The sequence below is a fragment of the Falco punctatus genome (genome assembly GCF_963210335.1).
Source record: "Falco punctatus genome assembly, chromosome: 1".
NCBI classification, from domain to species: Eukaryota; Metazoa; Chordata; class Aves; order Falconiformes; family Falconidae; genus Falco; species Falco punctatus.
In genome coordinates, this window is record NC_137580.1 from 118,996,121 (window position 1) to 119,021,681 (window position 25,561).

The window sequence follows — 25,561 nt, forward strand, 5'->3', positions numbered from 1 at the left end:
GGGCAAACCCCAGTGGGGCTGACCCAGCAGGGCCATGGGGAGGGGGAATCCAGTGCACAGAGAAAAAGCAACGTTTAAGTCCAAAATGCACTTGCTGCTGGGCAAGATGCAAGTCTGACACGCTCATGCTGCCCAGCTGTGGGATTTGGTGTGTGCGTGTTTGGCAGGGAAAGAGGATCCTGCTCCTGCCTCCTCGTGCTGAGAGGGAAACCGAGTCACGGGAGGGCACAGCAGTTTGCTCCCAGGTTTAACAGGAGAGTGAGAGTCTCACCCGTTGCAGCAAATGTTTGTCCATATTCCCAGTCCACTCCCAGTCCCTCCAGCAGTCACTTGCACAAGCTGCAGAGCCAACAAAGCAGTCCTGGGCTGGCTCTGATGCCAGCGCTTGCAGCCCTGCAGGGTGACGATGGCTGGGGAGACAATGGCCCCTTCATTCGTGGGTGCTGAGCCCTGATGAGGGCTGCCACATCGTTGTTACCCCCAAAGGCTGGTTCCCAGAGCAGCTCCTGGCTGGGAAGGTGGAGCAGGGTGCTGGGAGCCCACACCCTGCCCGGAGGGGTGACCCCACACCCCCTTGTGGGTCCCAGCGCCTGCCAGGGAGGATGGAAGAGCATCTCATGCAGAATCAGGCCAGGGAGAGTTGACAGTGAAGCCTCGCTGCAAACCCTGCCCCAAAACGGGGCTTCTCCACCAGCTGTTTTGTTTGGTGGGAACAGCTGAGGTGTCTGCAGCAGCCCGGCTGGGTACAGGGTCTCATCCTGAAGGACTGAAGGTCCTGCTGCTTTTCCAAATGTCACTAACGCTGCGTTGTATCACAGCCTCGGATGCTCGCTGCCCACGTGAACCCCGCGGGTTCGTGAGCCAGGGCTCACAAGCAGCTTTTCCCTGGTTTTTACAGGCAGGTGCTCCCCGAGGCCGGCTGCTCACAGCTTTGCGAACTCAGCTAGAAAGCCGCGCTGTGCAGGCAAGTGGGTGTTTTTGGCAGGCAGGAGGCCCTGAGCACTCTCCAGGGCTGTGCGTAAAGGGGCTACATGCAGGAGGCAGGCAGGGTTGGGATCCCAGCTTCCGGAATTGCTCCTCTTACACCTCGGCCTGCCTCAGGACTGGTTTTGCTCCAGGAGGATGAAGCTGCCAAAATCTCAGCTGGGCAAGCGAGACCCTCCAGGCTCATCACTGCATCCCAGCAAGTGGGATCCCCTGAAAACCCCAGGGCGATGCCCAGCTTGGGGAAACGATACGCTGGCATTGCTCCCGTCACACTGCTGCCTGCTGAACCCCACCACTCACGGGACATCGGGACTTTGCAGAAGCCCCAGGTGGGCCCTCGCCCACCAGCTGCCGAGGTAACCAGCTACAGATGCCACTTCAAGTCTCCATCCCTTGGCCGGCTGGTCACCACTGCCACAGCCAAACCTCCAGGGGCTCTTTTCAGCTCGACCTATTTCCACGCCATCCATTTGCAAAGTCCCTGATTTATTCGTTTGGGTTTTAAACTCCGCTTTTCCCTTTTTAATTAAAGGCTTCCAGGCATGCATCGTGCCGGTGCTGCTCAGTCCCCAAACTCAGGAGGGCAGATGGGCCTGGGGCGGGGGAGGGGGGGGAAGCTCACCCTCGCAGGCTGCTGTTGAAGCTCCGAGTCACCAGAATTTTAAATATTATATTACAAAAAAATCCCAAACAGAACAACCAAAACCCACCACCCAAAGCTCCAGACCCAGGGGCTCTGCCTAAGCCCCCAGCCGAGCCCCCAGCCCAGGCTTTCCTAGGGCAAGGCCAGGCGGGTGAGCTCGGGCCGGGGTTCCCTCCCGGGGTGGGGCCGCTGCCCCGGGGGCAGGGGGGTTCCGGGAAGGGGAAGCCGTGCCAGGGGGAGCCCCAGCCCGGAGCAGCCCCAGGGTGCTACCCCCACCCTCCCGCGCTTCTCAATGAACCTCCTCAATGAACGTGATGTCACCAACGCCGTCTGAAAAAAACCCTCGCAACCAATCAGCGGTCCGGCCGCTCCTTCCACCGGCCGCCCCGCCCTCCCGGAGGTTCAACGACCAATAGCGATGCCTTCTGCAGCCAAAACACAAGCATCGACCAATGGGAAGGCAGAAGGGCGGGGCGCGGCGCCGGGGCAGCTGGAAGATTCGAACTGAACGCCCGTCGGGGCGGGCGGCGCGTCGGCGGCCAATCAGGGCGCGGGGGCGGGGCCTCCCCGGTGTGCCCCCCCCCACCCCCCCCCGCCGGTGCCCCCCCTCCCTCCGCCGCCCCCCGGTGTCGGCGCGGCGCGGGGCGGCGGGCGCGCTCCGGGCAGCGCTCGGCGGGGCCGCCCCCGCCATGTCGGTGAACATGGAGGAGCTGCGGCACCAGGTGATGATCAACCAGTTCGTGCTGGCGGCCGGCTGCGCCGCCGACCAGGCCAAGCAGCTGCTGCAGGCGGCCCACTGGCAGTTCGAGGTACGGGCCGGGCCTCCCCCAAACACACACCCCCCCCCCACCCCCGAACCGGGGTGCCCCGCACCGGGAGCCCCCGCCACCCCGCAGGGCCTCGGGGCGGAAGGCCGGCCCAGTCGCGGCCCACCGACACGCGTGGCCGGGCCGGCACGGCTGCCGCCCCCCCTCCCCCAGCACCCACGCGGTGGGGGGACCGGCTCCGCGATCACCGCGTCTATTTATATTCGGGCCGTGACCTGAGCTGCGACTCCCCCCCCATCCCTGAGATGGGGGCGGGGGTGCCGGGTAAACAAGGGGAGGGGGGTGGGCGGGCGGGCTGCACCCCCCCCGGCGTGGGGAGCCCCCGGGGGGGTGTGGGCGCGATGCCCCGTGGGTCGGGTGAAGGGCAGCGCCAGGCTCCCCCCGCCCCGGGCCTGCCTCGGGGGGAGGGGGTCGCGGGTGCCCCTCGGGGCGGTCCCACGGGGGTGGGGGCTGCGGGGCGGGGGGGGGGGGGGGGCGTGTTCCCCTTCCCCCTTTGTCTGGGGTGGGCTGGGGCTGACAGCTTGTCCCCGCAGACGGCCCTCAGCGCCTTCTTCCAGGAGACCAACATCCCCAGCAGCCACCACCCCCCCCAGATGGTAAGTGAGACCCTCACCCCCTGACCCCCCTCCATCCCCTCCCCACCCCCCATCCCCAAAACCACCTTTACACCCACCCCCGGCAGCTACCAACCCCCCGCACCCCCCCCCCCCCACACACACACACCTACAGCCACCCCCCAGCTCAGGCCCCCCCGCCCCCCCCGGGGGTCCGCAGCCCCCCCCGGGCCGTGGAGCTGTCAGCTCCCCTGCCAGCCATATTGCTCTGCGCCCGGAGGAGCACGCAGCCGGCGAATGTAAACACGAGCTAAAATGTCTGCCAGGAAATAGTTGGTCTCGGCGAGCATCGCGCTGCCACTTGGGCTCCCCGGGCCGGGGCTGGGGGTCCGCTGCGACCCCCCCCCCTTCCCCAAAGGCTACTTGACCTTGGCCGAGGGCACGTCCCCTTGGGTCCAGGGGAGGAAGTTACCCCCCTCGGGGTGGGTTTTGTTGTGTTTCTTTGGGTTTTTTTCACCTTTTTGTTGGTTTTTGTTTTTTTTTTTGTCCTGCCGAGCGGTGCCGTGCGGGGGGAAGGAGCGGATCTGGGCTCAGCCGATTTTTGCCCCTTTTTTCCTGCTGTCGGGAGATGGCCAGCCCACCCGGCATCGCTGGCAGCCACCGCTCGCTCTTGGAGAAAGTAATTTTGCCGGCCGGCTCCTGCTTAAACCCTTTTTATTGTAATTCCTCCTTCCCCTGCACATTTCCCTGCTGCCTCAGGGAGCTGGCAAAGGGTCACCTCGCGGAAAACCTTCTTTCCCAGTGGGATAGGGGACGGGAGAGGTGTCGGGAGCTGCCAGCCAGCTCCAGGCCTCGCTGTGTTTTCACACCAAAAGCCTCATTGGGGTGATTCCCATTGGGCAGCTGCTGGAAGCGGGATGCAGAGCAGCTCCCACGAAACCCATCCTGCAGCCCGTCCCTGTGCTCCCAAGTGGGACCCACTGATGACTGCAGCCACCCTGTCACCCCCACCCTGGGACCCACCGAGGACCGTGGCCACCTGGGGCAGCTCTCCCCCTTCCCCGCCGTGTTTTTCTAACACCGTGTGCTCCACGTGGTGACAAAATACCTTTCACCCTCTCCCTAAATACTGCTGCCTTGCATTTTTAGCATTTTTTTTTTCCCCTACCACCCCAACCCCCCCCAGTATCCCGATTCCTGCAGTTTAAAATAACCCGCACGGCTCCGGGCTGGGGGTGAGACGAGGGGCTTTACAGTTGCGGTTTCTATTTCTTTTTCAAGTGACAGAGAACAAAGCTGTGAGCACAGCAGCACTCACAGCATTACAGCGTGGGGCGGCACGATGCCTTCACCCCATGGAGGGGGGGCTCCCACACCCAGCAAAACCCCCGGGGGTCCAGGCTGCAGGGAAGGGACCCACCAGAGCTGTGCAGTGTGTTGGTGCGGCAGCTCACGGTGGGACCGACCCTCTGACAGCTGAGTGGCTCCTGAACAAAAAGTGTTGGAGGAGGAAGGCAATAATTGCATGGCAATGCTTACGGGGTTTTTTAAACTGATGTTTGAAATTAACCTGGCAAACACCACCCCAGAAGCTCAGAGCTGTGTGTCCCCCTCCAGCACCGTGTCCGATCTCAGCCCAGGGTGGTGGTTGGTGTGTGCCTGTGGTGGTGGTTTTTTTCAAAACACCGTTGCTTGAAGTTTTTTGGGGTTTGGTTTTTTTTTTCAACAAGTATCTTTTCAGATACTGCCAAATTTATAGGCTGTATAAAACAAACAAAAAAATGATCTGGTTTACCACCACTTTGAGGTGAGCTCTGAAATAAGTTTTCCAAAAGTCTCTGTGCAGCAAGGCAGGAATGGCCATGCTTGCCACCAACCCATTCAGTGGCAGCCTGGCTGTGATGGCATTTTTGGGGTGCCCCAGCTCCTCACACAGATGGGAGCCCATCCATCCCGTTGCCAGCGCCAGTCTGCTGGCTGCTGCTTCCTCGAGGTGGGGAAGCACCCTTTGAACAGGTGCAGCTGGGACCCTCCTGGCCGGGGCTTGCCTGCAGCCGGGGGGAGCAGGGAGCAGCTACAGTGTGCCCTGCTCCTTCCTCCTTGCATCCCGGGGTGGCCGGGATGGGGGTGAGGAGGAACCTTGAAGAGGGATTGGGGTGTTTGTGTGTGCTGGGGCTGCTGACCACCAGCCAGGGGCAAATTCTGGGATAAACCCTGGGAAGGGGGAGTGTTGACCGTCAGATGTGTCCCCCTGCTCCCCACTGCTGAAGGCAGCAGGCGCTGCCCTCGCCCCTTGGCACTGCTCTGCATCCCCACAGCTGGCGAGATGCTCCGCTGTGCTCCGAGCTCCAATGGGAGCTGCGGCTCCGCAAGGGGGACAGGGATTTGGGATGGATTTAACCCAGAGGGGTGAAGCCCCCGGCACATGCACCACTTCTGTGTCCACGCATCCCCTCCCAGTGCATTCCCCCTGCCCACACGTGCTGCCCATACACAGATCCCTTCCCCGTGCAACATCACGGAGTTTTTGATCTAGCTGGGAGGAGGGGGGCAGGGAGTGCCCCCCCAAGACTGTACCTCGCCAGGGACCTGGCTGGACAAAACGCTGCTATTTCTAACTCCCCGTGCATGTTCAGAGCAGCCTGTGGCACAACGCTCCCTGCCAGCAACCCCACTCTGGAGATAGAAGAGGCAGCAGAGGTGTTCCAGCAGGCACCCACCCTATTTTTCAGTACTGGAGTGAAGCCCCCTCCCCATCCCCTTTGGGGGGCTTTAACATCCCCCACACTCAGAGTGTAGCACATGCTTTGGTGAATTGGGGCCCTCAGTGCTGCCAGCCCCTGAGCCCCAGCGCAGGACCGGGACCCCCCACCAGATTTTCCTCTGCCAGCGAGGTTGGCTGGGGAGGGGCCGGATCCGTTCCTGGCTGGGCGCTGTATTTAGCTGGGTGCGCAGCAGGGGCTGTACCGGGAACTGCATGGGGCCCAGCCTGCCTTGCACTCACTGTTATAGAGTGCAAAGGGAAGGGGGGCCAGGGGGGACCCCAACACCCTCCCCACACATCAGGCTTTGAGCACCCTGGATGGTCCAAACTGTCCTGCCCGAGGCTGGGCTGGAGACCCTCCTCAGGCAGCCCCCACGCCTCTGGGGGAGCCCCCTGCACCCTTAGAGTCTGCATGGCAGCGCCGGATACCCCAGGACTGGCCAGACCCAGGTTCTGAGCATCCCCTGGGGCTCGAGGGTCCCAGGGGTGGGATGCAATTGGGAACCTGTGATGGGTCCGGCTCCTGCGGGTGCGTTGGGACCCCAAAACTATCCATGACCAATCTGATGCCCATTCTCTCCTCTCTTCCCGCAGATGTGCACCCCCAGCAACACGCCGGCCACGCCACCCAACTTCCCAGATGCCCTGGCCATGTTCTCCAAGCTGCGGACCTCCGAGAGCCTGCAGAGCAGCAACAGCCCCGTCACCTCCATGGCCTGCTCCCCTCCGGGGAGCTTCAGCCCCTTCTGGGCCTCCTCGCCCCCCAGCCACCAGCCCGCCTGGCTGCCTCCCTCCTCGCCCACCGCCCACGGCCTCCACCACCATCTGCACCACCCGCAGCCCGCCTGGCCCCCTGCCCCCCCACCTGCCACCCCCCCACAGAAAGCCGTGGCCACCATGGATGGCCAGAGATAAGACTGGGTTGGCAGAGGCAGGGGGGAATTGAGGAGGGGGCTGGGCCAGGGCGTTGGGAGCAGGGGCTCCCTGACAAACGCACTGGAATAATTTTCTAGGTTTTATTATTATTTTGTGGGGTTGGGGGAGGATACTGCCAGGGAGGGCACTGGCCCACAAGAGCCTCTGCAAGAGTTGCTAGCTGGTCTTTTCTCCCCCCATTTATTTTTTTTTTAAATATATAACTATAATATATAAATATATCTTAACGTATATAAATCCAGAGAGGAGGAGCAGCAGCATGGAGGCAGCTGCCTGGTTGGGGGTGGGGGGGTTGTCCCTACAGCTACTCCCCTGCCCCCAGCATCCCTGCAGCAGGGCAGGAGAGGGAAAGCAGGGAGTAATAAAAATATCAACGGATTGAGGTGGCAGTCAGCACCCTGGCTTGTGGCCACGGTGGTACCCTGGATCATGGCCACATGGCATGGAGCTGCTGGACCCCCCACCAACCCCCACTCTGGGCTGCCCAGGTGCTTTTGGCAGTGCCCAGAGCAAACACGCCTCCTCTGATTTCCAAAATTCAGCCTGGCTTCTTGCACAGACGCCCCCTCCCCTCACCCCAGCAGCCCCTGCCCTATCCTCCCTTGGCACCCCCAGGGCTGAGGGGGATTTATCAAGGTGATGCCCCTCCTGTCCGATAGCTGTTCATGGCCCTTCCCCATAAAGGGGGAACTGGGTTTTTTTTTTAGTTTTCAAATCAATCTTGCTTAAAAAACAAAAACAAAAAAACCCCACAAAAACAGGTTGAAGGTTTTTTATTAATTTAAAAATAATAATACAAAAATAACTTTTTTAACAGCAGCTGTCCCCGCCTTTTCTCTTTGCTGGGAGGATGATCCCTGGCAGGGCACCAAGAATGGGGGCGAGCCCCCCCATGCTACCCCCCAGCCAGTGCCCTCAGGCGCCACAGGCACCCTGCTATCTGCCCTTTAGTCTTGCTGCCTGCAACTGCTCGCTCTCCTGCTCGAGGGGGTGGGTTTGCCCAGGGACCCCAAGTTCCGCTCAGCTGGCATGCTGCTGGACTTGTGGTGAAGGGGCTGGATGAAGATTCCCAGTGCTGCCTGGCCCAGCTGGCTGTAGGCTGATGCTGGCTTCTGCTCAGGTGAGGTGGCGGTGCCTGGGGGTGAAGAGCAGGGCTTAGTCCCCTTGCAGCCCCCAGGGGGTGGGCGCCAGCTGCAGGCAGCAGGGGCAGCGGCCCGGCCAGAGACAGCCCGAAACGGGGTCCTGGCCCCCACCCTGAAGCACTCAGGCCGTAGTCCTACACTGGCCAGGGCTGCCCCCCCATGGCCCCCCACCTCACTCCAGCTCCAATGTGGGGACCAGTCGCCCCATGTGCCAGCCCTCCCCCTCCATCCTGCTTCCCTCCCCCACCCCAGACCCCCTCCCACCCTGCCCAGCTGGGGGCACAGACCCCTGCTTGCCCCCAGTAGCAGGAGACAGCAGTGGGAGACAGGGGAAACACTGGCACCCCACGGACACCCTGCCCACCCACCATCCGCTTGGCATGCGCTGGATCCCCTCCCCACACAAGCCCCGGCCGTACCCTCCTTGTCCACGAGCAGAGGCCGCCGGCCCTTGTAGATGCGGCCATCCTGGCCCACCAGCTCCACTTCGTCACCGAGCTGGGAGGGAGAGAGCAGGCTGGCTGAATTCAGCATCCCCAGGCAACCCTCCCACCCCCAGCTCTCCCTGGGGAAATAGAGGCACACAGCCCTCCCCGTGCTCAGCATCCCCCTCCCTCCCAGCCTTGGTCACCCCCACCATGTCCTTACCTTTGTCATCGCTATCTGGATGGGGAGCTGGGTGTGGGACTTGTGCAGCCGCGGGGTGCTGGGCGGGTGAGGCTGGAGCGTGGAGCTGCGCTGCAGCGGGGCACCGAGGGTGTGCTGGCCACCATGCTGCCGCGGCACAGTGGGGTGCTGGCGTTCAGGCGTCTGCTGTCTGTGGGATGGCGCACAGGGATGCTCAGCACCTGGCACTGTGGCACCCCGTGCTCCACCCTACCGCACCAGGGAGGGGGTCCAGGAGGTGCCCCCCAGCGGGCTGTGTCCCTCCTGGCTCCTTTCCCACTGCCGCAGGAGATCCGCGCCCACCCAGCCGCACCAGTTCTGCTCTTTGCCCGGGGAGCCGGCCGTGGCCAGGGCAGGTGCCTGCACCCCGCGCACGGGGCACCGGCAGGCAGGAGCCGGGCTGCCCCAGCTGCGGGGCTGAACCTTGGCGACTTGTCTCACAGGAGGCACCTGATGCCCCACCAAGCCCCAGGGCAGGCTGAGACCAGGCACGGCTCATCACACCTGGCTTCAGCACCACGGAGGCAGAGAGCTGGGCTCCATGGGCAGCGCAGGGCAGGGCTGTCAAACCCCACAGACCCGGGGCAAGCACAGCTGACCCTCCCCAGCACATCCCTGCTCCCCTGCAGACCCCTCTGTCCACACCCGGGGAAGAGCCCTCCCTCACTGGGGGGGCAGGGACACCTCGCACCCCAAGGGCCAGGGATGGGTCCCCATGTCCCCTACCTGTGTTTCTGCTGTTGAGTTCCCTCTGCCTTGACGGCGGTATGGGGGTACGCAGCGGGGCAGGGGGGCAGTGGTGGCAGCAGTGGCAGCGTAGGGATCATTCTGGGGAGAACAGGAGCCACGCATGAGTCACTGGGACAAACAACCCACCCTGGATTAAAGCCAGCAGCCCCAAACTCGCAGGCTTGTACCCCACGGCATCACCCTGCCCGCCACCCTCAGACAGGGGTCCCCATCCCCCCACAGGTGGGCAGAGGCCTCGGCAGGGTCAGCCCCCGCGAGGCAGACACCCTTACACCTGTGCCTGGCGCAGCAGGGCAGCGCCAGCACCCATCTCCCCCCGTGTCCCACCCACACAGCCCCCCTGATGCACCGCTGCTGAGCGATACTCACGGGCCAGGCACGAGCATGCTGAGGGGCCGGTCGCAGGACAGGCAGCTAAACGGGACCAGCAGCTGCCTGTGGGGACACAAAAGGGATGGTGAGAGCTCCTGGGGGGGACACAGCCCTGCCAACACGCAAGCAGGCAGCTGGTGGGCAGCAGCAGGGTGCTGGGCACTTGGCTGTAGTGAGTTACGGTGTCTGGCAGGGGACAGCGGCTTCTGAGCCTGCTGGGTCCCCTACCAGCCCAGTAAGGTCCCAGCCTGCTGGCTGCTTACAAAAGAAAGGGGCTACGGTGGGGAGAGCAGCTGGTTGTGGGCTCCTGCCTGGGAAAAAGCTCCACCTCATACTGGGCACCGGAGGATCTGCCCGAGGGAACAGGGCAAGTGCTGTCCCCAAAGCCATTGCCGGCCCCATCGCACTCACTTCTTAATCCCAGCTCCGCCGTCAGGCATCGCCAGTAGCCTCTCCTTGAGCTGCTTCAGGCTTCTCTTCCAGTTCTCTAGCTCCTGCTGGAAAGGCCCCAGCTCCAGGCGGTCCAGCTGTGGGGACACACACACCCTCAGCCAGCTGCCCTGGCACGAGACGTCATGGTCCCCAGGGAAAAGGCAGCAGCAGGGATCCTCACAGGGATGCTGCCTTAGGCTGCCAAACCCTGGAGGTGACAGCTTTGCACCGCAAAGATGAGCCACCCCTCACCTTGGAGTCCATCTCTTCACGGAGCTCACTGAGCTGCTGCTGGACCTCCTGCCAGCCCTGCCCCTGGCCTGTCACCTGGCTCCGCACCTCCTCTATGGCCTCGTACAGTCGCTCTGTGTTGGACTCAAACTGCGTGCAGTTGACTTTGCCGGCCAGGGCAGCTTTGTCTGCTTTCTGGCAACAGAAAGAGGCAGGAGTGGGGTGGGGAAAGGATGGAGGTACAACGGGCAGGGCCAGCCTGTGTCAGGGGTAAGGGAGAAGTGCTCCTGTGGGGCCCTGCTCACCCCATCACCCCCGTGGGGTCAGACCCACCAGCCAAAGAGACCCACGGAAAGACAGAGGGACCTGCAGCCGCTCTGGAAATCCTCCCTCCCCCAGGCCAGTTCTAATGCCCCCACCCCAAGTGACAAGGAGCATCTATCACCCTGCCCAGGACCCCCTCAAGACCGTACCACTTCCAGTTCCAGCGCCAGGTCTTCCTTCGCAGCTTTGTCCCTCTGCAGTCTTTCCACGGACTGGAACAGAACCTTCCAACACAGAAAGCACCCCATGACACCATGGCCGGGTTGGAGCTGCCTCCCGGCCAGCCCAGCACTCCCGACTCCTCCCCATCCCCCAAAAAACTCTGGCAAAGGTACTTTGCCCCTCCACAGGGCTGCCAGCAGGCTGGCAGGGACACATCCTTTGTGGGCCCCAGCTGGGGGTCTGCCTGGAGGATGCTCTGACCCCTCAGGGGTTGCAGCCACCTACCTCTAGGTCTCCCTGCTTCCGCTGACAGTCAGCTACAAGATTCCCTGTGACGCGGCTCAGTCTGTCACAGTCCTCTTGCGTCTGTTTGACATTGGCCTGGATGTGCTCCAGCAGCCCCTTGTCCTGCTTCAGGGAGCAAGACAACAAGGTGGTGCTGTACTGGGGGGCGGGGCAGGGCGGGGGGTCTAGCTGCCCGCAGGGACTAGAGCCAGGGTATTCGGCCGGTGGCCGCAGGCTCTCAGTGCCAGCAGGACATTTGCATCAAGCCTTTCATTTCCTTCCATGCTGCTGACTCATCCACGCCAATTTGAGGGGCAGCAAGGGGCCCCCCCACAACACAGCAAAGCACAACCAGCCGGGGGTGTCCCAGCAGCCCCCTCCCAAGCCCACCATGCCAGCAATCTCCCTACCTGGCTCCTCCCCGGCAGCTGCCGCGCCACCTTGCCCGCTGCCTGCTGTGACATGGAGTTCACCTGCTCCTGGAGCTTCTGGTAGCACTGCAGGAGCTGCCCCAGCTGCCCACTGACGTTCATGTTGCAGTCGGGGCACACTGCCTGCTCCTGCCCCACGCCCCTCTCCATCGCCTTCAGCTTGTCCAGCTGCAGCAAAGGGAGAAGGAACGGGCTCTGAGCTGGGATGGATGCAGCCAACAAACCCAGGTGCCACGCAGACATGTTGGCCCCATCCTGCCAAGGGATACAGCCGGCAACCATGCCAGGACCACCCCACGGAGCCAGCGGGCAGTGGGAATGCTCCCCCTGGACCTCACCTGCTCCTGCAGCTGGGCAGCCACCTCTGTCACCCTCTGCTCCAACGTGGCCTCGCTTGCGAGCTGCTGCTCCCTCAGCTCCCTCATTTCCTGCTGTACCTCCCGCACCATGGTCCTGGCCAGTGAGACATGGGCACGGGCAGGGTTAGCGTCCATGGGGCTGCCTGGGGGGTGGCCCTTGCCCCCAAACCGGGATGTTCCCAGCCCCCAGGATCCCTTGCAGCCCCCACCCACACACCACCCCCCCGAGGCACAAAACCCTCTCCCATCCTTTTACCCCAGGTGCAGTGTAGTCTCCTTGTCATCCTCTTGGCAGGCAGATCCAGCCTCCTGCAGCTTTTGAAGCACATCCTCCAGCTGCCTGATCTGGGAATGGCAGCGGTACCAGAGTCAGAGCACAGCCCCCCATGTTGTCCCAGCACGCAGGCCCTTCGGCTGCCCCTTCCCTACCCCCCATCCCCACAGCCCCATCAGGGACTGCTGCGGGCTCACCTTCCCCTTCTCGCCCTGCAGGTCACCAGCCAGCCCCTGCAGGGAGGACTTCTGGTCCTGGAGGTCTGCCAGGATGCTGCTGATGCTCTCCTTGCCTAGAGGGATGTGATCCAAGGGGACATGCTCTCAGTGAGTGGGGTCTTGCCCTTGGGGCCAGCCTGGCCCCACAACAAGCCCCTGAGCCAGGCTGGCCCCATGCCAAATGCTCCCCAACAGCCCTCCCAGGGCTCCCACCTTCCTTCAGGAAGAGCAGGCTCAGCTTCTCAACCTCCCCATGTCCTGCCTTGGTGGCTTCCAGCTGGGCCACCTGCTCCTTCGGGCTTGTGTAGAGGAGGCCCAGCTGTCCAACCTGGCGTAGAGCCTCTGCTGTGTCCACAGAGTGGTCAGAGTGGGAACCCATCGCTGGCTCTTGCAAGGGGGACACAACGTTGAGGGGCATCTCTAAGCCCTGGGCTGTTGCCCAGGAGGTCTCTGGGGCTGGCTGTCCGACCCTGGCAGGCTGCATGCTGGGTGCAGCCACGGGACCTGCAGCATCAACTTGCATCCCCTGAGCAAAGCCAGTGGCCTCAGGGGACACCTCCGTCGCACTCTGAGGGCTGGGGTCCGTGCAGAGGGGGCCTGGCTGAACATCTGCTCCTCTGCCCTGGGTCCCTTGAAGTGCTGGCTGCATCTCCAAGGAGGCAGTCTGGGTGCTGGAGGCCTCTGGTTGCACCCCTGCAAGAGTGGCCTGGATCCCAGGGGACTCTGGCTGTGTCCCCGGGGAGGTGGTGCTCCCATCAGAAGTCCTTGCTTGATCAGAGGGAGCACCTGCCCACTTCTGAGGGCTCCCCTTGGTGGTGCTGGGGGCAGGCTGTGTCCATGGCTCCTTCGGCCCCAGCGCTGAGCTTGCTCCATGCAGCGTGTCCACAGCTGAAGCCTGGGGCTCAGCAGGGGCAGACTGGCCCCCAGTGCCCTCCTGGGAAGAGGCAGGAATGGGGAGCAGGTTTATGGGCAGAAATGCAGCAGCACGGGCAGACCCACAGCCCCCCTGCCCTGTCCCCAACCCCTCCCCCCCTTCACCAAGCCAAACCCAAGTACTCCACGAGAGCCCAAAGGCAAAGTGCACACCCCACGGACACCCCCCGAGCTCCCACAACCACAGCCCCTCCCCAGCCGTTTCAGGAGCAGCAGCCCCAGTCCAGATTTGGGAGCCAGGGGCTGTTGGGGGACATGGGTGCAGCCGGCCCCTCAAGGAGGTACCAGCACCCACTGGTTTTCCCCACCAGCCTAAACACAGCCCTTTGCTGAGCAGAACATGCTCAGAAAGTGCACGTCGGGCCAGCCAAGGAGCTGCCCGCACTCTGCCGATGCCAGGTCCTGCCTGACAAGGGATGTGCAGTGCACTGCTGGGGACCCGACACGGAGGGACCAGGTGCACTGGTCCCCCGGGGATGCAGCTACCCCCTGTCCTGCAGAGGGATCCACATGCGCTTGTGGCCGTGCCACACCACTTTCAGGTACCGTCTGCCCATGGTGGCCTGGCAGCTGGCTGGCAGCATCGCCGAGGCTCCCCTGGGGCAGGTAGAGGAGAGGGACAGCTGTAAGATTGGAATGAAGCATCCACAAAGGAGCTTGGGTGCAAGGCAGAGGGACACTGGGCAGGGCTCTGCCTGGGGGCCAGGGCTGTGTTGCACAGGTAGATCTTGATCTCCCCTCCTTCCCAGCACCCACATGACTCTTTCTATGGCCCTTTAATTAAGAAGCGCCTCAGTACCACATTGCTTGACACCTGCAGTTACCTCTACCAGCAGCCTGTGCCGCAGGCAGTGGTGTCCGTTCCTACCCTCCCAAGGACAGCCCTGGCAGGAGAAGGGTGGGGGGCTGCAGCTGGGGTGGGCTGAGCCCCAACATGCCCCTCTGGGACACCCTTCCCACGCACTCTTCCCCCCAGGGGACCTTCATGCTGTGTGACACCCAGGGCCGCAGGGAGGGGCATGGAGGGGGGTGAGGGACCAGTGCCCTCCTGGGGACACCGGCAGCAGCAGCTCACCAAGCCGAGTGCCTTCTGGATCGTCCTGAGGTCCTCCGCCATGCAGGCCTGTGCCACCTTCACCCCGCTCATCTCCTCCAGGAGATTCCGGTAGAGCGCCACGGCCTAGGAGAAGGGGAGGGCGGGTTGAGCCCCAGGGGAGGGACCCTGGAGACCAGGACCCCGGCTCTGGTCTGTCCAGAGCAGGGGGGGCAGCGCAGGGTCTGGCCCAGGCAGGCGGGCAGGGCACTGTGGCCAGCGCTTTCCATTTGCCGCGTCTTCGACAGCCAAGAAGGGGCAGCAGCCCCCAGGGACCCTCACCCCTGCCCTGGGCCCATTGCACAACTCGCGTCAGCAGGGACGGATCTGGCCCTGCCTGCCCGCTCCAGGCTCTGCGCCAGCGCTGGAGCGGATCCAAAGGGCAAGGAGCTGCTGCCACCCCTCGAGGGCAGCCTGGCCAGGGAGGGCAGTGGTGGCCGCCACTAACGAAGCGGGAGCCACCGAGCAGAGGCCAGACCCACCCCGCAGAGGGCGAGTGCTCCCTGCCCACCCCCAGGGGACATCCAGGCTGGAAGCCGGGGGGCTGAACCTGCGGCCAGGGGCCACCGGGTGCTGTGTCGCACCCGCCGCTCATGGATGGCAACGGCGGGAGGGCCCAGAGCCACCCGAGCAGTTTCTCGGCTCTTCCTGGCCCAAACTCCATCCCCACCGTGAGCAGGGGCTTCAAGCAGGCCTTGCTCTAAGGGGCAGTGCACAGCCCCCCGGGGGGGGGGGGGGGGGGGGGGGGGCACCTCGGATTGGGGGGCACCCAGGGCACTGGGAGGAGCCTCTACCTTGGAGACGCCGCTCACATCGCCTTCCTCCATCTCCTTCACATCAGCGGCTGCAGAGGCGACCCGGGGGCTGCTGGTGGTCTTCTGCAGCAGGTGCTCCTGCACCTCCTGGCCCTTGGAGCAATGGCCCTGCGGCCAGGCCTGGGTCCCACCTGCCGCCTCCTCCAGCCCGGGGGAGGCCTCAGCAGGCTGGACCCCCTCCGGCTGCGTTGGGCTGAGACCCTGCTGCTGCCCAGGCAGCTCCCACAGGTCCAGCAGCCTGAGGATGCCCTCCAGCAGCATGCGCAGTGCATCGTAGTTTACGGTCGTGCCCTTGGAGTTCACAATGGCAAGCTCCAGCAGCTGGGGCAGGCTGAGCGGGGCCGTCTCCGCTAGCAGCGTCTGCGATCTCTTCGATCTCGCCATAGCGCCTGGCCTGGGGGGAACGGGACACTTTCTGCCTGGGGGGCACCTGGCAGAGGCGGCAGCCTTCCCCCCACTCCCCCCTAGCCCGCAAAGCAACCGACGCCCAGGAAAAGTGAGGCAGATATGGGCGGGAGGGGAAGGGAGGGGAGGGGAGGGGAGGGGAGGGGAGGGGAGGGGGCTACGGGTGCTCCCCCAGAGGTCAGCGCCTGCCTGCCGGCCGCCAGCCCGCCTCCCCGCCAGCCCGCACCCGCCGCACCTCAGCGGGCTCTGCCGGCCCCGCACCGCGGCCCTGGCTTTTCAAGGCTCCCGCCGCCGCCCATTGGCCGAGCCCGCTGCCCGTCACAGTGGCGCTGCTGTGGCGTCCCCCGTTGCTAGGCGACGGCCCGGCGCCAGCCCCGCCCCCTGCCGCCAGCGCCGGGCTGCAGCTCCCCCGGGGCCAGCAGCCGCCTCCCCTCGGCGGTCGCCGTCGGGCCCCGGCGGCTGTCACCCGCTCCCTCCGGCGGGGGCAGCCCGCACGGCTCGCTGCCAGCGCGCTCTGCAGCAAAGGCTGGGCAGCAGCGACAAGCAACGCCGGGAAACGCGCGCTTCCACGCAGCCCTGCCCAGGCCCCTGCTCCCACGCGCGCGCGGGACAAATCCTGCACCCAGAGGCATCATCCATCAGACGGGTCCTGAGCAAAAGAACCAGCTTCTCTTTCTCAAGGGGAAGGTCAACGTGGGGGTTGTTTGGAAGGGAACGTGTATATGCTCAGAACTTTCTCCTGCCAGGTGAGCACCTCTGCCAGCTCCCTCAGTACTCTCGTGTGGATCCCCTACAGCCCCAGAGACCTGTGCATGCCAGAGCGGAGCAGCAGGTCGCTACCCATTTCCCCCGGACATCATTCTGCTCCTCCTCCTCCCTCTCTTCCAGCTCAAGGAGGGAATTCCTAGAGGGAATCCCTAGAGGGAATCTGGGCTTGCTATTAACAACAGAGCCAAAAAAAGGCATGAAGTACCTCAGCATTTTCCTTGTCCTTTGTGGCCACGTTACCTGCCGCACCCAGTAAAGGATGAGGATTATCTTTCACCCTCCTTTTGTTTCTCATGTAGTTGTAAGAACATTTTTTGTTACCTTTTATGGCAGTGGCCAGCCTCAGTTCTTCCTGGGATTTCTGCTGTCTGATCTTGGCCCTGCGTAACCCCACAACATCCTTATCGTCCTCCAGAGCTGCCTGCCCCTTCTTCCAAAGGTGGTCAACTCTCCTTTTGCCTCCTGAGTTCCAGCCAAAGCTCTCTGTTCAGCCAGGTCGATCTTCTTCCCTACCTGCTCATCTTTCAGCACATAGGGAACGCCTGCTTTTGTACCTTTAAGACTATCTTCCCGAGGAACGCCCAGCCTTCCTGGACCTTGTGGCCCTTCAGAACTATCTCCCAAGGGATTCTGTTGACCAGGCTCCTAAGCAAGCCAAAGTCGGTCCTCTGGAAGTCCAAGCTAGCGGTTCTGCTGACTGCCCTCCTTACACCTCTGAGACTCAAAAATTATCATCTCATGATCACTATGCCCAAGACATTCTTCCGACCGCCACATCACTCACTGGTTTTTCCCTGTTTGTAAACAACAGGTCCAGTGGGGCATCTCCCCTGGTTGGCTCGCTGACCAGCTGTGTCAGGAAGGTCTCTTGCACACGCTCCAGGAACGTCCTAGGCTGTTTCACCTCTGCTGTGTTGTATTGCCAGCGGACATCCCATAGGCTGAAGTCCGCCGCAAGAAGAAGGGCTAGCAATCACGAGGCTTCTTCCAAGTGCTTGTAGTATGTTTCATCTAGCCACAGCTCCCCCTGAAAATGAAACGGGAAGTCATTCTCTCACTGGGTCTCACAGTCCCCTAGTAGCCTGCTGCTAACAAAAGAAAACCTTGAGTTCCCTGTTTCCTGGGCCAAGAATATATCATCTCTCTTTGCCACTCTTCAAGTGCCCGGTTGGCACGTTGGGAAAGTCCAGGACTGTTTCCCCACTAACAGTGCTGGGAAGGAATTCTCTTGGTGGTTCTCCCATTGCCCTGGTAGCCATGTGAGGGGACATCATGAAAGTTCTGCTACCTGCTTTCTGGGGTGAGAAAAGTAACTGCTAAGTTTTGTACTCGTACAGAGCCCACATGCTCCATGGAACCACCCAGCCACAGCCCCACCAGAGAAGGTGCCAGAAAAGAATTCTCTTGGTGGTTCTCACCCTGTCCTGGTAGCCATGTGAAGGACAGCATAAAAGTTCTGCTACCTGCTTTCTGGGGTGAGAAAATTCACTGCTTACTTTTGCATTCCAACAGAGCCCAAAAAACTCACTCGGGGAAGTGCAGCACTGCTCCCCTGGAGAAGGTGCCAGGAAGGAATTCTTGTTGGAAGAAGGGTTCGCCGGAGTCAAGAAGATGCTCGATATGAGTTGTGCATCTTGCTCAACTTCATTAGTTTCTAACACTGCTTACATAGAACCCATACACGTGCATATGCGTAAAGCAGAAATATAATTGGTTAGTAGTCTCTAAACACGCGCGGTTCTCACACCCCTAATTATCATGACTAAAATAAGCATTCTATCCATGTAGCTAATTGTGTTGCTGTGCTTCAGCCTTGTAGTTTGTTACTCCCTATTTTCCCGTACCGCTCCCTGTCTTTCTTGGCCCTGCACCTGCTTTCCCAGCAGCTGTAGCTTGTTACAGCCACGGCCTGTTGGCACAACATAATTGCTTGGTCTCAGGATTCAAGAATAGCTCAAGGCTACCTTTCCTGTTAACTTCAGCACAGCAGCTTCAGGACAGTTCTGATTACAGGCCTGTTCTAATACCAGGCCTGGATTGTGCAGATCTCCAGAGATTCTAAGGCCATGCTTCTGCAGCCATTCTTCTACAATTCCCCCTTTTTCCTTTGCACAAGCCAGGCCTGATTGGTTATGTTAAAAACTACTCTCTTTAAACAAGAAAAAACACAGCTAAAAACTAAAAGCCTTACAAGAATGATTATAACAAAGCGTATTCCTTCCATCAATAACGTCTTTAACCAACCTGTTACGCCCAGTCCTCTCAACCATTCATCAAAGGGATTATCATCAACAAGAATATGCTTCATCTTTCCCTGCAGTTGTGACAACTTCTTGTGGATAGACATGCAATGATCGGAAAGGTTCACACAACACATCCCTTCAAAATCCTCACAACCGTGTCCATGTGCTAATAACAAAAAATCTACTGCAGCTCTATTTTGTAATGTAGCATGCCTAACACTATCTACGTCAAGCGATAACAAACTTAAAATCTGTGATGTATGATTAAATTGCTTCTCTCCCCAGCACGCTAACCTTCATCTGTTCTTAGCGTTTAATGCAGTCATTGCTCCTGGCATAAATATGGAGGCTAAGACATTTGTTGTTGCAGGGTGCAGATCGACTCGGTCATTACGTGTTTCATCAAAGGTGCGCAGTGCCCTCCGTGATCTATGAAATTGTGGAGTCAAGAAGTCTTTCATCCGCCGAGCAAAGAAAGTTAAACGCCCCAAATAACATGGTCCACCGACAGGATTCAAAGGAATCCCTGGCCATGCTCTATCTCCACATACCAAAAAGACTCCCGGTGGCAACTGATAGCCCCCTGATACATTTACATGTAAGCCTCCAGCTTTCAGTTCACCCCAATTAGGTGAACCGGTTAAATTTTGAAACCTTGTATCAAACTCCCATTCACCTTGACCTGCTAGCCACAATCCCCACGGTTCACCAAACCAAATTACTCCAGTGCCATTTAGAGGTTGAAGTGGTGCTACCGTGTCCTCGCATTCTGGCATTCCCGTTGCAGTCACGTTAACGTATTTAACGGCCGTAATGCTACCTTATAGGTTTAACTCCTGCAATGGCAAATGATACGGTCGATTCAAATTCTCAATAACCGTTTTCTGCCACGCTGCATTACGCATAGAAGGCCAAACAAATTGCCCTTTCGGACTCATACATGTACCATTCTGACTGGAAGTCAGATCCACTGTTTTAACATTTCAAAAAAACATCAAAATTTGTTTCATTCTCTTGCAGGGGAATACCAATTAAACAAGTTCTAAAGGGGTTGTCTGCTTGCTGCAAACTCAAACAAAAGTCTGTTACCCCCGTGATATTTGCCCATGTCACCCATATGTTTGTTCTAGGCAAGATGTCAAAAATACTTTGGCCAATGGGTAAAAAATTCATCAAGACCGTAAACCAAGTCCACCAGTTAAACATGTTTAGTCCTACAATTTCCACCTTTTTTTTTTTCTTTCTTTTTTTCCCTTTTCATTCCACCCCACAAATCTGTGCTTTCACAGATTCTGATGATGTATACTGTCTCCAGTCAGCACGGTATTACACTAGTCGTATGCTTTCTCTTGTTTCATGCCCAGTTACTAATCAAACACGTACACTCTTTACACCATTTACATTTAAGCTTTGGCTTACAGAACCGTTTTACCCCACATAGCATACATCGGCACAATAGCCACGGGTTACATCCCTTACAACATAGACAGTTTATTCCGTCTGCTCGCTCTGAGTCTTCTCTTCTGTCTTCTGATCTTGACATACAGGTCGCACAAACTTGCTAGGGACCCATATAGGTCCTTTATCTGTGGAGATACAAAAATAACCTCTACCGATAAATAACACCGGATTAGGTCCTTCCCATACACCTGAAGCCATATTTTTATACAGAACATTCAAACCAGGAACTGTAGTTGTTTGGTTCCCTCGCGCCGTTTGGTGATGTATAACAACAGGTGGTCCCTCTCTATCCTCCGTAAGGGAGAGATAGTTTAAGGTAAACAACACCTTAGTCAACCGTTTAGTTACGCCTGTGTCCTGCGATACTTTCTGTCTCTGAAGATAATCCTTCCGGGTACGGTTTGCCCTTTCAACAGCTGCTTTCAGTTCTAAGGTTTGAAGGTTGTCCCCTGGTTCACCGGTGATCACTTGTTTCTGCCACTGATTATCGGATTGCCAAACACGCGCAGCCTTCTTCATCTTTCGTCCTGCATCTGTAAACACCGTTGGCCCTTCAGCTGGTCTTTTTGAGCGTAACGGTCTCGCAATCCACTGGTAATGTTCTAACATCTTCCAGAGAGGTCCTTTTGGCCGGTTGTTGTGTACAACACCTGTATAACCCATCAAGGCTTCCTGTATGGCTGTTGAATGTCTCAGAAGCCATTCATAATCATCACCACGGACTGGAATACTGATATCTGCTGGTTCAGTCCCATCAGTTTCAACAATCCTGTCTCTTCCTTTTCTCACCAAGGCCGCTACCGCTTCAGGGCGACTTAAAATACGATGTCTGGGCTGCAATGGCAAAAACAACCACTCTAAAATGATCGCCCTATTTTCCCCCTTTTTCTTTTGCCATTGCAAAATAAGGGCAAAAGGTGAAGTGGCAACATTACAAACCAAAAAAGATAACGGATGATTTGCCATTCGGTGACCACACCAGCCAGTCTGAATCTTGCGGGATACAACTTTCAGGGCAGCCCGCTGTTCTGGTGAACAAGTTTGAGGACTGTTGGCTTCGGTGCCATGCAACCAGGATCGGAACGGTTGCAAATGATCGTTAGTGAGTCTCTTTGTGTGTCATCAGGGTGTAAGGGAATCGTGAAAAAGACAGAACAGTCTTTCAAGTCTATCACAACAATTTGCCAAATCTGTGGGATCATCATAAAAGGTGGAAGAGCAGGTTGCAACACTCCCGTCGCTAAAATCTGATCATTAATCTTCCATAAATCATGTCCCAGTTATGCGCATCAAGATTATTAATTAGTACTGGACAAGCTAACGAGCTGGTCACCTGCCATTCTCCCTCCAAAACAGCATCACGAGTAACACCAGACCAACACTGTAGAATTGGATCTTTTCTCAAGTTCAGCATCAGTGGGATAGTTGGGCTAACTGGAGGAATTACAGGTATTGAAGTAGTAGGCAGGTTCATTTTAACTCGCTTTTCCAGGTTTCTTAATGTATCTATTACCTCCTGTAAGGATTTCTCTGTATTGTTATCACAAGGTTTCTCCCCGCCTTCTTCCTCAAACCCATCCGATGATGTTTCAGGACGAGGAGGAACTTTTGGGTTGTCCGCTGTCTTATCTAAAAGCTCCGGCACTGTCGAACACGCAGGGGCGGACATACCCTTCATAGGACGAGTATGCCCAACTCCGAAAAGTGTAACCAAGAGAGAAGGCTTAGGTGAACCACCCTTCTGCTCCACCGGCTTTTCTACACGTCTCTCCCCAAGCTTCTATGGCTGCCGCCACTACTTTTTTTTTTTTTTTTTTTTTTTTTTTTCCGCTTTCATGATTTCCAGAGTGTTAACTATCGACCGCCACCCCAGAGGCAATTTCCCACTGCTCTCCATTCCGCAATACTAAACAATAACGCGCGCTCGGGGATCTTATCCTTTTTTCGTGCCCAGCGAACTAAGGTCCCCACTTCTGTCTCTTTAACGCCCTCCCCTCTCCCAAGGAGGATGCCAGTTAACGGTTTAATTGCCGCGTCTAATTCCATCGCGGGCTTCTCAGAGCTCTCCCCTTTCACAGAAAGGGTATCAGCGCGGAGAAGCCCTGCCGCGATTTACTCGTCGTGGCCTTCCGTGGTGCCCCCCCGCCCCCCCTCACAGAGAGGAATTTAGCGCAGAGTCCTGCCGCGATTTACTCTACGCGGTCTTACCACCGGCGGGGGGGCGATCTGCAGCTCCACACCGAACTCTGGACTCCGCTTTTCGCCAGCAGCTGGGAGGATCCGTGGCGGTGGGTGGGCGGGCGAGCGGGGGGAGCTGCGGGGCACGGCACGGCACGGCACGGCACGGGGAACCGAACCGCGCTGGTGTAAGAAGCAATCTGGCTAGCGAAGTACAGTCACTGGGTGTCGTGATTTCAGAGTCAAACAAATAAGTCAACAAGTGTTTGACTGGTTCAGATAGTAATCCATATCGTGTAACGGCTTGTCGCAGCTGCTGCATGAACTTCCAATCAAAAGGTTTCCACACAGCGGCTGCTGAACCAGCAGGTAAAGGAGCAGTCCGCACCGGACAAGCAACAGCAGAAGCAGCTTCCCACTCTCCCTCCAATACAGCGTCTCTTACGACCCCAGACCAACGGCCTTGGGGAGCGGCAGGGTGGAGGATAACACCTTCCCGGGTCAGGATCTGAACGTCACGACCGGCAGTAGGCAGATGGCATTCGTTCCATTGCTGCTGCAAGCGGTTTAGGGTCCGGTCGGAGGCTTTGGTTCGGGGACGGGGGATCGGGGCAGGTGCAGCTGGGGTGGGTTCATTTTCTTTATCAGACTCCGCGTTCTCATTCAGAGGCGCACTCGGACCCGCCGTAGTACCCTCGTCCTCATCTAACAGGGGGGGCGGCTCTCGGTAGCTGTCAGGGCGGCGCGGAGCACCCGTTGCGGCGGCACCCTCCGGCGGGTGTAACAGCTCTGCCGCAGATTTTTTAATGGGCACAATTAAGCCTTTTGCAGACGGAGCGCCGAGACCAAATAATCGGGTAGACTGCGACTCGGTTTCCCGACCGAGGAGGTCTGAGGCAGCCATAGCCATTTTTTTCTCCGCAACCAGGGATCGTAAATGGTTTATGACCTCCCGGCAGGCAGTCCGCAAGTCCCTGGCTGACTTGCTGCCGCTAAGGATCGCATCGCAAAGGGAATCCCCGACCTCTCGCCGCTCAGTCACACTGAACAGCAACTGCGGGTCTTTTAAGTGTCCGTTTGCAGCCGCCCACCTACAGAGCTCATGGAGCTTCTTAGTGCTCACGCTAGCCTCTCGCTCAGCAAGAATATCAGTTAATAGCGTGAGTGCCGCTTCCCTTTCCATCGTCGAGGGAAAAACGGTCTTACCGGTGCAGGTCCGCGCACGACGTCAATGCTGGATTCAGACGGCTTTACTCCTTACGGACGTCTTCCTGCTCGAACTCTTCACAGCGACTCGCAACTTTGCAAAGCCCACCGTCGCGATGCAAAGGCAGAGTTTTTCCAGCAATTACCAGCTTTCCCGTCGTTCGGGCACCAATTGTTGGAAGAAGGGTTCGCCGGAGTCAAGAAGACGCTCAATATGAGTTATGCATCTTGCTCAACTTTATTAGTTTCTGACACTACTTATATAGAACCGATACACATGCATATTCATAAAGCAGAAATATAATTGGTTAGTAGTCTCTAAACACGCGCGGTTCTCACACCCCTAATTATCATGACTAAAATAAGCATTCTATCCATGTAGCTAATTGTGTTGCTGTGCTTCAGCCTTGTAGTTTGTTACTCCCTATTTTCCCGTACCGCTCCCTGTCTTTCTTGGCCCTGCACCTGCTTTCCCAGCAGCTGTAGCTTGTTACAGCCACGGCCTGTTGGCACAACATAATCGCTTGGTCTCAGGATTCAAGAATAGCTCAAGGCTACCTTTCCTGTTAACTTCAGCACAGCAACTTCAGGACAGTTCTGATTACAGGCCTGTTCTAATACCAGCGCCTGGATTGTGCAGATCTCCAGAGATTCTAAGGCCATGCTTCTGCAGCCATTCTTCTACAAATTCTCTTTGTCTTCCTCACACTACCCTGCTAGCAACGTGAGTGACACCACAAAAGCACTGCTATCTTCTCTCTGTGGTGAGAAATTTAAGTGCTCGCTTCTGCACTCATACAGACTCAACTGCTCCGTGGAACCACCCAGGCACAGCTCCCCTGGAGAAGGTGCCATGAAGGGATTCTCTTGGTGGTTCTCACCCTGCCCTGGTAGTTATGTGAAGGACATCACAGAAGTTGGGCTACTGGCTTTCTGAAGCAATAAAAGGGTAACGACGTTTGCTCATGGTTCTTGGATTTTTGCCCTGCTACAGAGCCAAAATGCATGTTCGAACCATCCACCACTGCTCCTCAGGAGAAGGAGCCAGGAACGAATTTTCTTTTGTTGTTATCCTGCCCTAGTAGCAATGCGAGAGCCGTCACAGAAGTTGGGCTACCGCCTTTCTGGGCCACGAAAGTGGTCACTATATTTTCTCAGGGTTCTCAGCTTTTGCCCTGATTCAGAGGCCAAATGCATGTTGGAAATGTCCAGCCACAGCTCGACCAGAGAAGATGCCAGGGAGGAATTCTCTTGCTGGGTCTCGTCCTGCCCTGGTAGCTATGTGAGGGACATCAGAAACGTTCTGCTACCAGCTTTCTGCGCTGAGGAAATTAACTGCTCACTCTTGCACTCGTACAGAGTCCAAATGCTCCATGAAACCACCCAGGCACAGGTGCCCTGGAGAAGGTGTCAGGTAGGAATTCTCTGTTGGTCTGGCGCTGTGCTGATAGCCATGTGAAGGACAGCACAAATGTTCTGCTACCTGCTTTCTGTGCTGAGGAAATTAACTGCTCACTCTTGCACTCGTACAGAGTCCAAATGCTCCATGAAACCACCCAGGCACAGGTGCCCTGGAGAAGGTGTCAGGTAGGAATTCTCTGTTGGTCTGGCGCTGTGCTGATAGCCATGTGAAGGACAGCACAAATGTTCTGCTACCTGCTTTCTGTGCTGAGGAAATTAACTGCTCACTCTTGCACTCGTACAGAGCAAAAAACTTAACGTCCCAGCAAAGACAAGTTTGTTGGATGGAGATGAACAGGTAACCCCATATTTATTGTATTTGCAAAATTCTTTCTCAGATCTGAGAAAACATGCATATTTATCAAGGAATTAATGTCTTGGTTCCCTAAGCTATCAGTGTGGTTAAAGAAAGCGATCATTATAATAACTGTGGTGATTTTTATAGTTGCCTGTGATTATATTAATGCAATGTTGTGTAACGTGTGTGACTGTCTTAGTAGCAAAATTACAAGAAAGAACTTGGTAATATCTAATATCTTAGCTATTAAACTGTTGCAGGTACACAATGATAAAACAAAAGGAGAGAATTGCTATAGAAAATGTGATTAATTAAGAAATTTAAAGTGCTGAAGCTGCTAAAT

General features: G+C 58.2%; 3 protein-coding genes across 3 annotated transcripts; 1 reads left to right on the plus strand and 2 right to left on the minus strand.

The window, feature by feature from the left end:
- Positions 1–2,201: 2,201 nt before the first annotated feature.
- On the plus strand, positions 2,202–7,527 carry UBALD2 (UBA like domain containing 2). Its single transcript, XM_080376065.1, has 3 exons — positions 2,202–2,439; positions 2,991–3,053; positions 6,370–7,527. Exons 1-3 carry the CDS (start codon positions 2,320–2,322, stop codon positions 6,688–6,690), a joined length of 504 nt encoding a protein of 167 aa, XP_080232191.1. The 5' UTR covers positions 2,202–2,319; the 3' UTR covers positions 6,691–7,527.
- A 131-nt stretch (positions 7,528–7,658) lies between these two features.
- Positions 7,659–15,583, minus strand: LOC308059073 (glutamine-rich protein 2-like; the record flags this gene model as incomplete). Its single annotated transcript, XM_080375937.1, has 16 exons — positions 15,178–15,583; positions 14,366–14,470; positions 12,571–13,291; positions 12,337–12,431; positions 12,122–12,210; positions 11,845–11,959; positions 11,486–11,674; positions 11,076–11,201; positions 10,778–10,852; positions 10,326–10,499; positions 10,053–10,168; positions 9,639–9,704; positions 9,246–9,347; positions 8,502–8,670; positions 8,273–8,351; positions 7,659–7,846 (listed from the first exon to the last, which is right to left on the minus strand). The coding sequence occupies exons 1-16, from the start codon at positions 15,580–15,582 to the stop codon at positions 7,659–7,661; spliced, it is 2,814 nt and encodes a 937-aa protein (XP_080232063.1). The 5' UTR covers position 15,583.
- A 4,224-nt stretch (positions 15,584–19,807) lies between these two features.
- LOC308061697 (uncharacterized protein) lies at positions 19,808–23,446 on the minus strand. Its single transcript, XM_080382041.1, has 2 exons — positions 22,284–23,446; positions 19,808–20,200 (listed from the first exon to the last, which is right to left on the minus strand). The coding sequence occupies exons 1-2, from the start codon at positions 23,434–23,436 to the stop codon at positions 20,106–20,108; spliced, it is 1,248 nt and encodes a 415-aa protein (XP_080238167.1). The 5' UTR covers positions 23,437–23,446; the 3' UTR covers positions 19,808–20,105.
- Between the last annotated feature and the right edge of the window lie 2,115 nt (positions 23,447–25,561).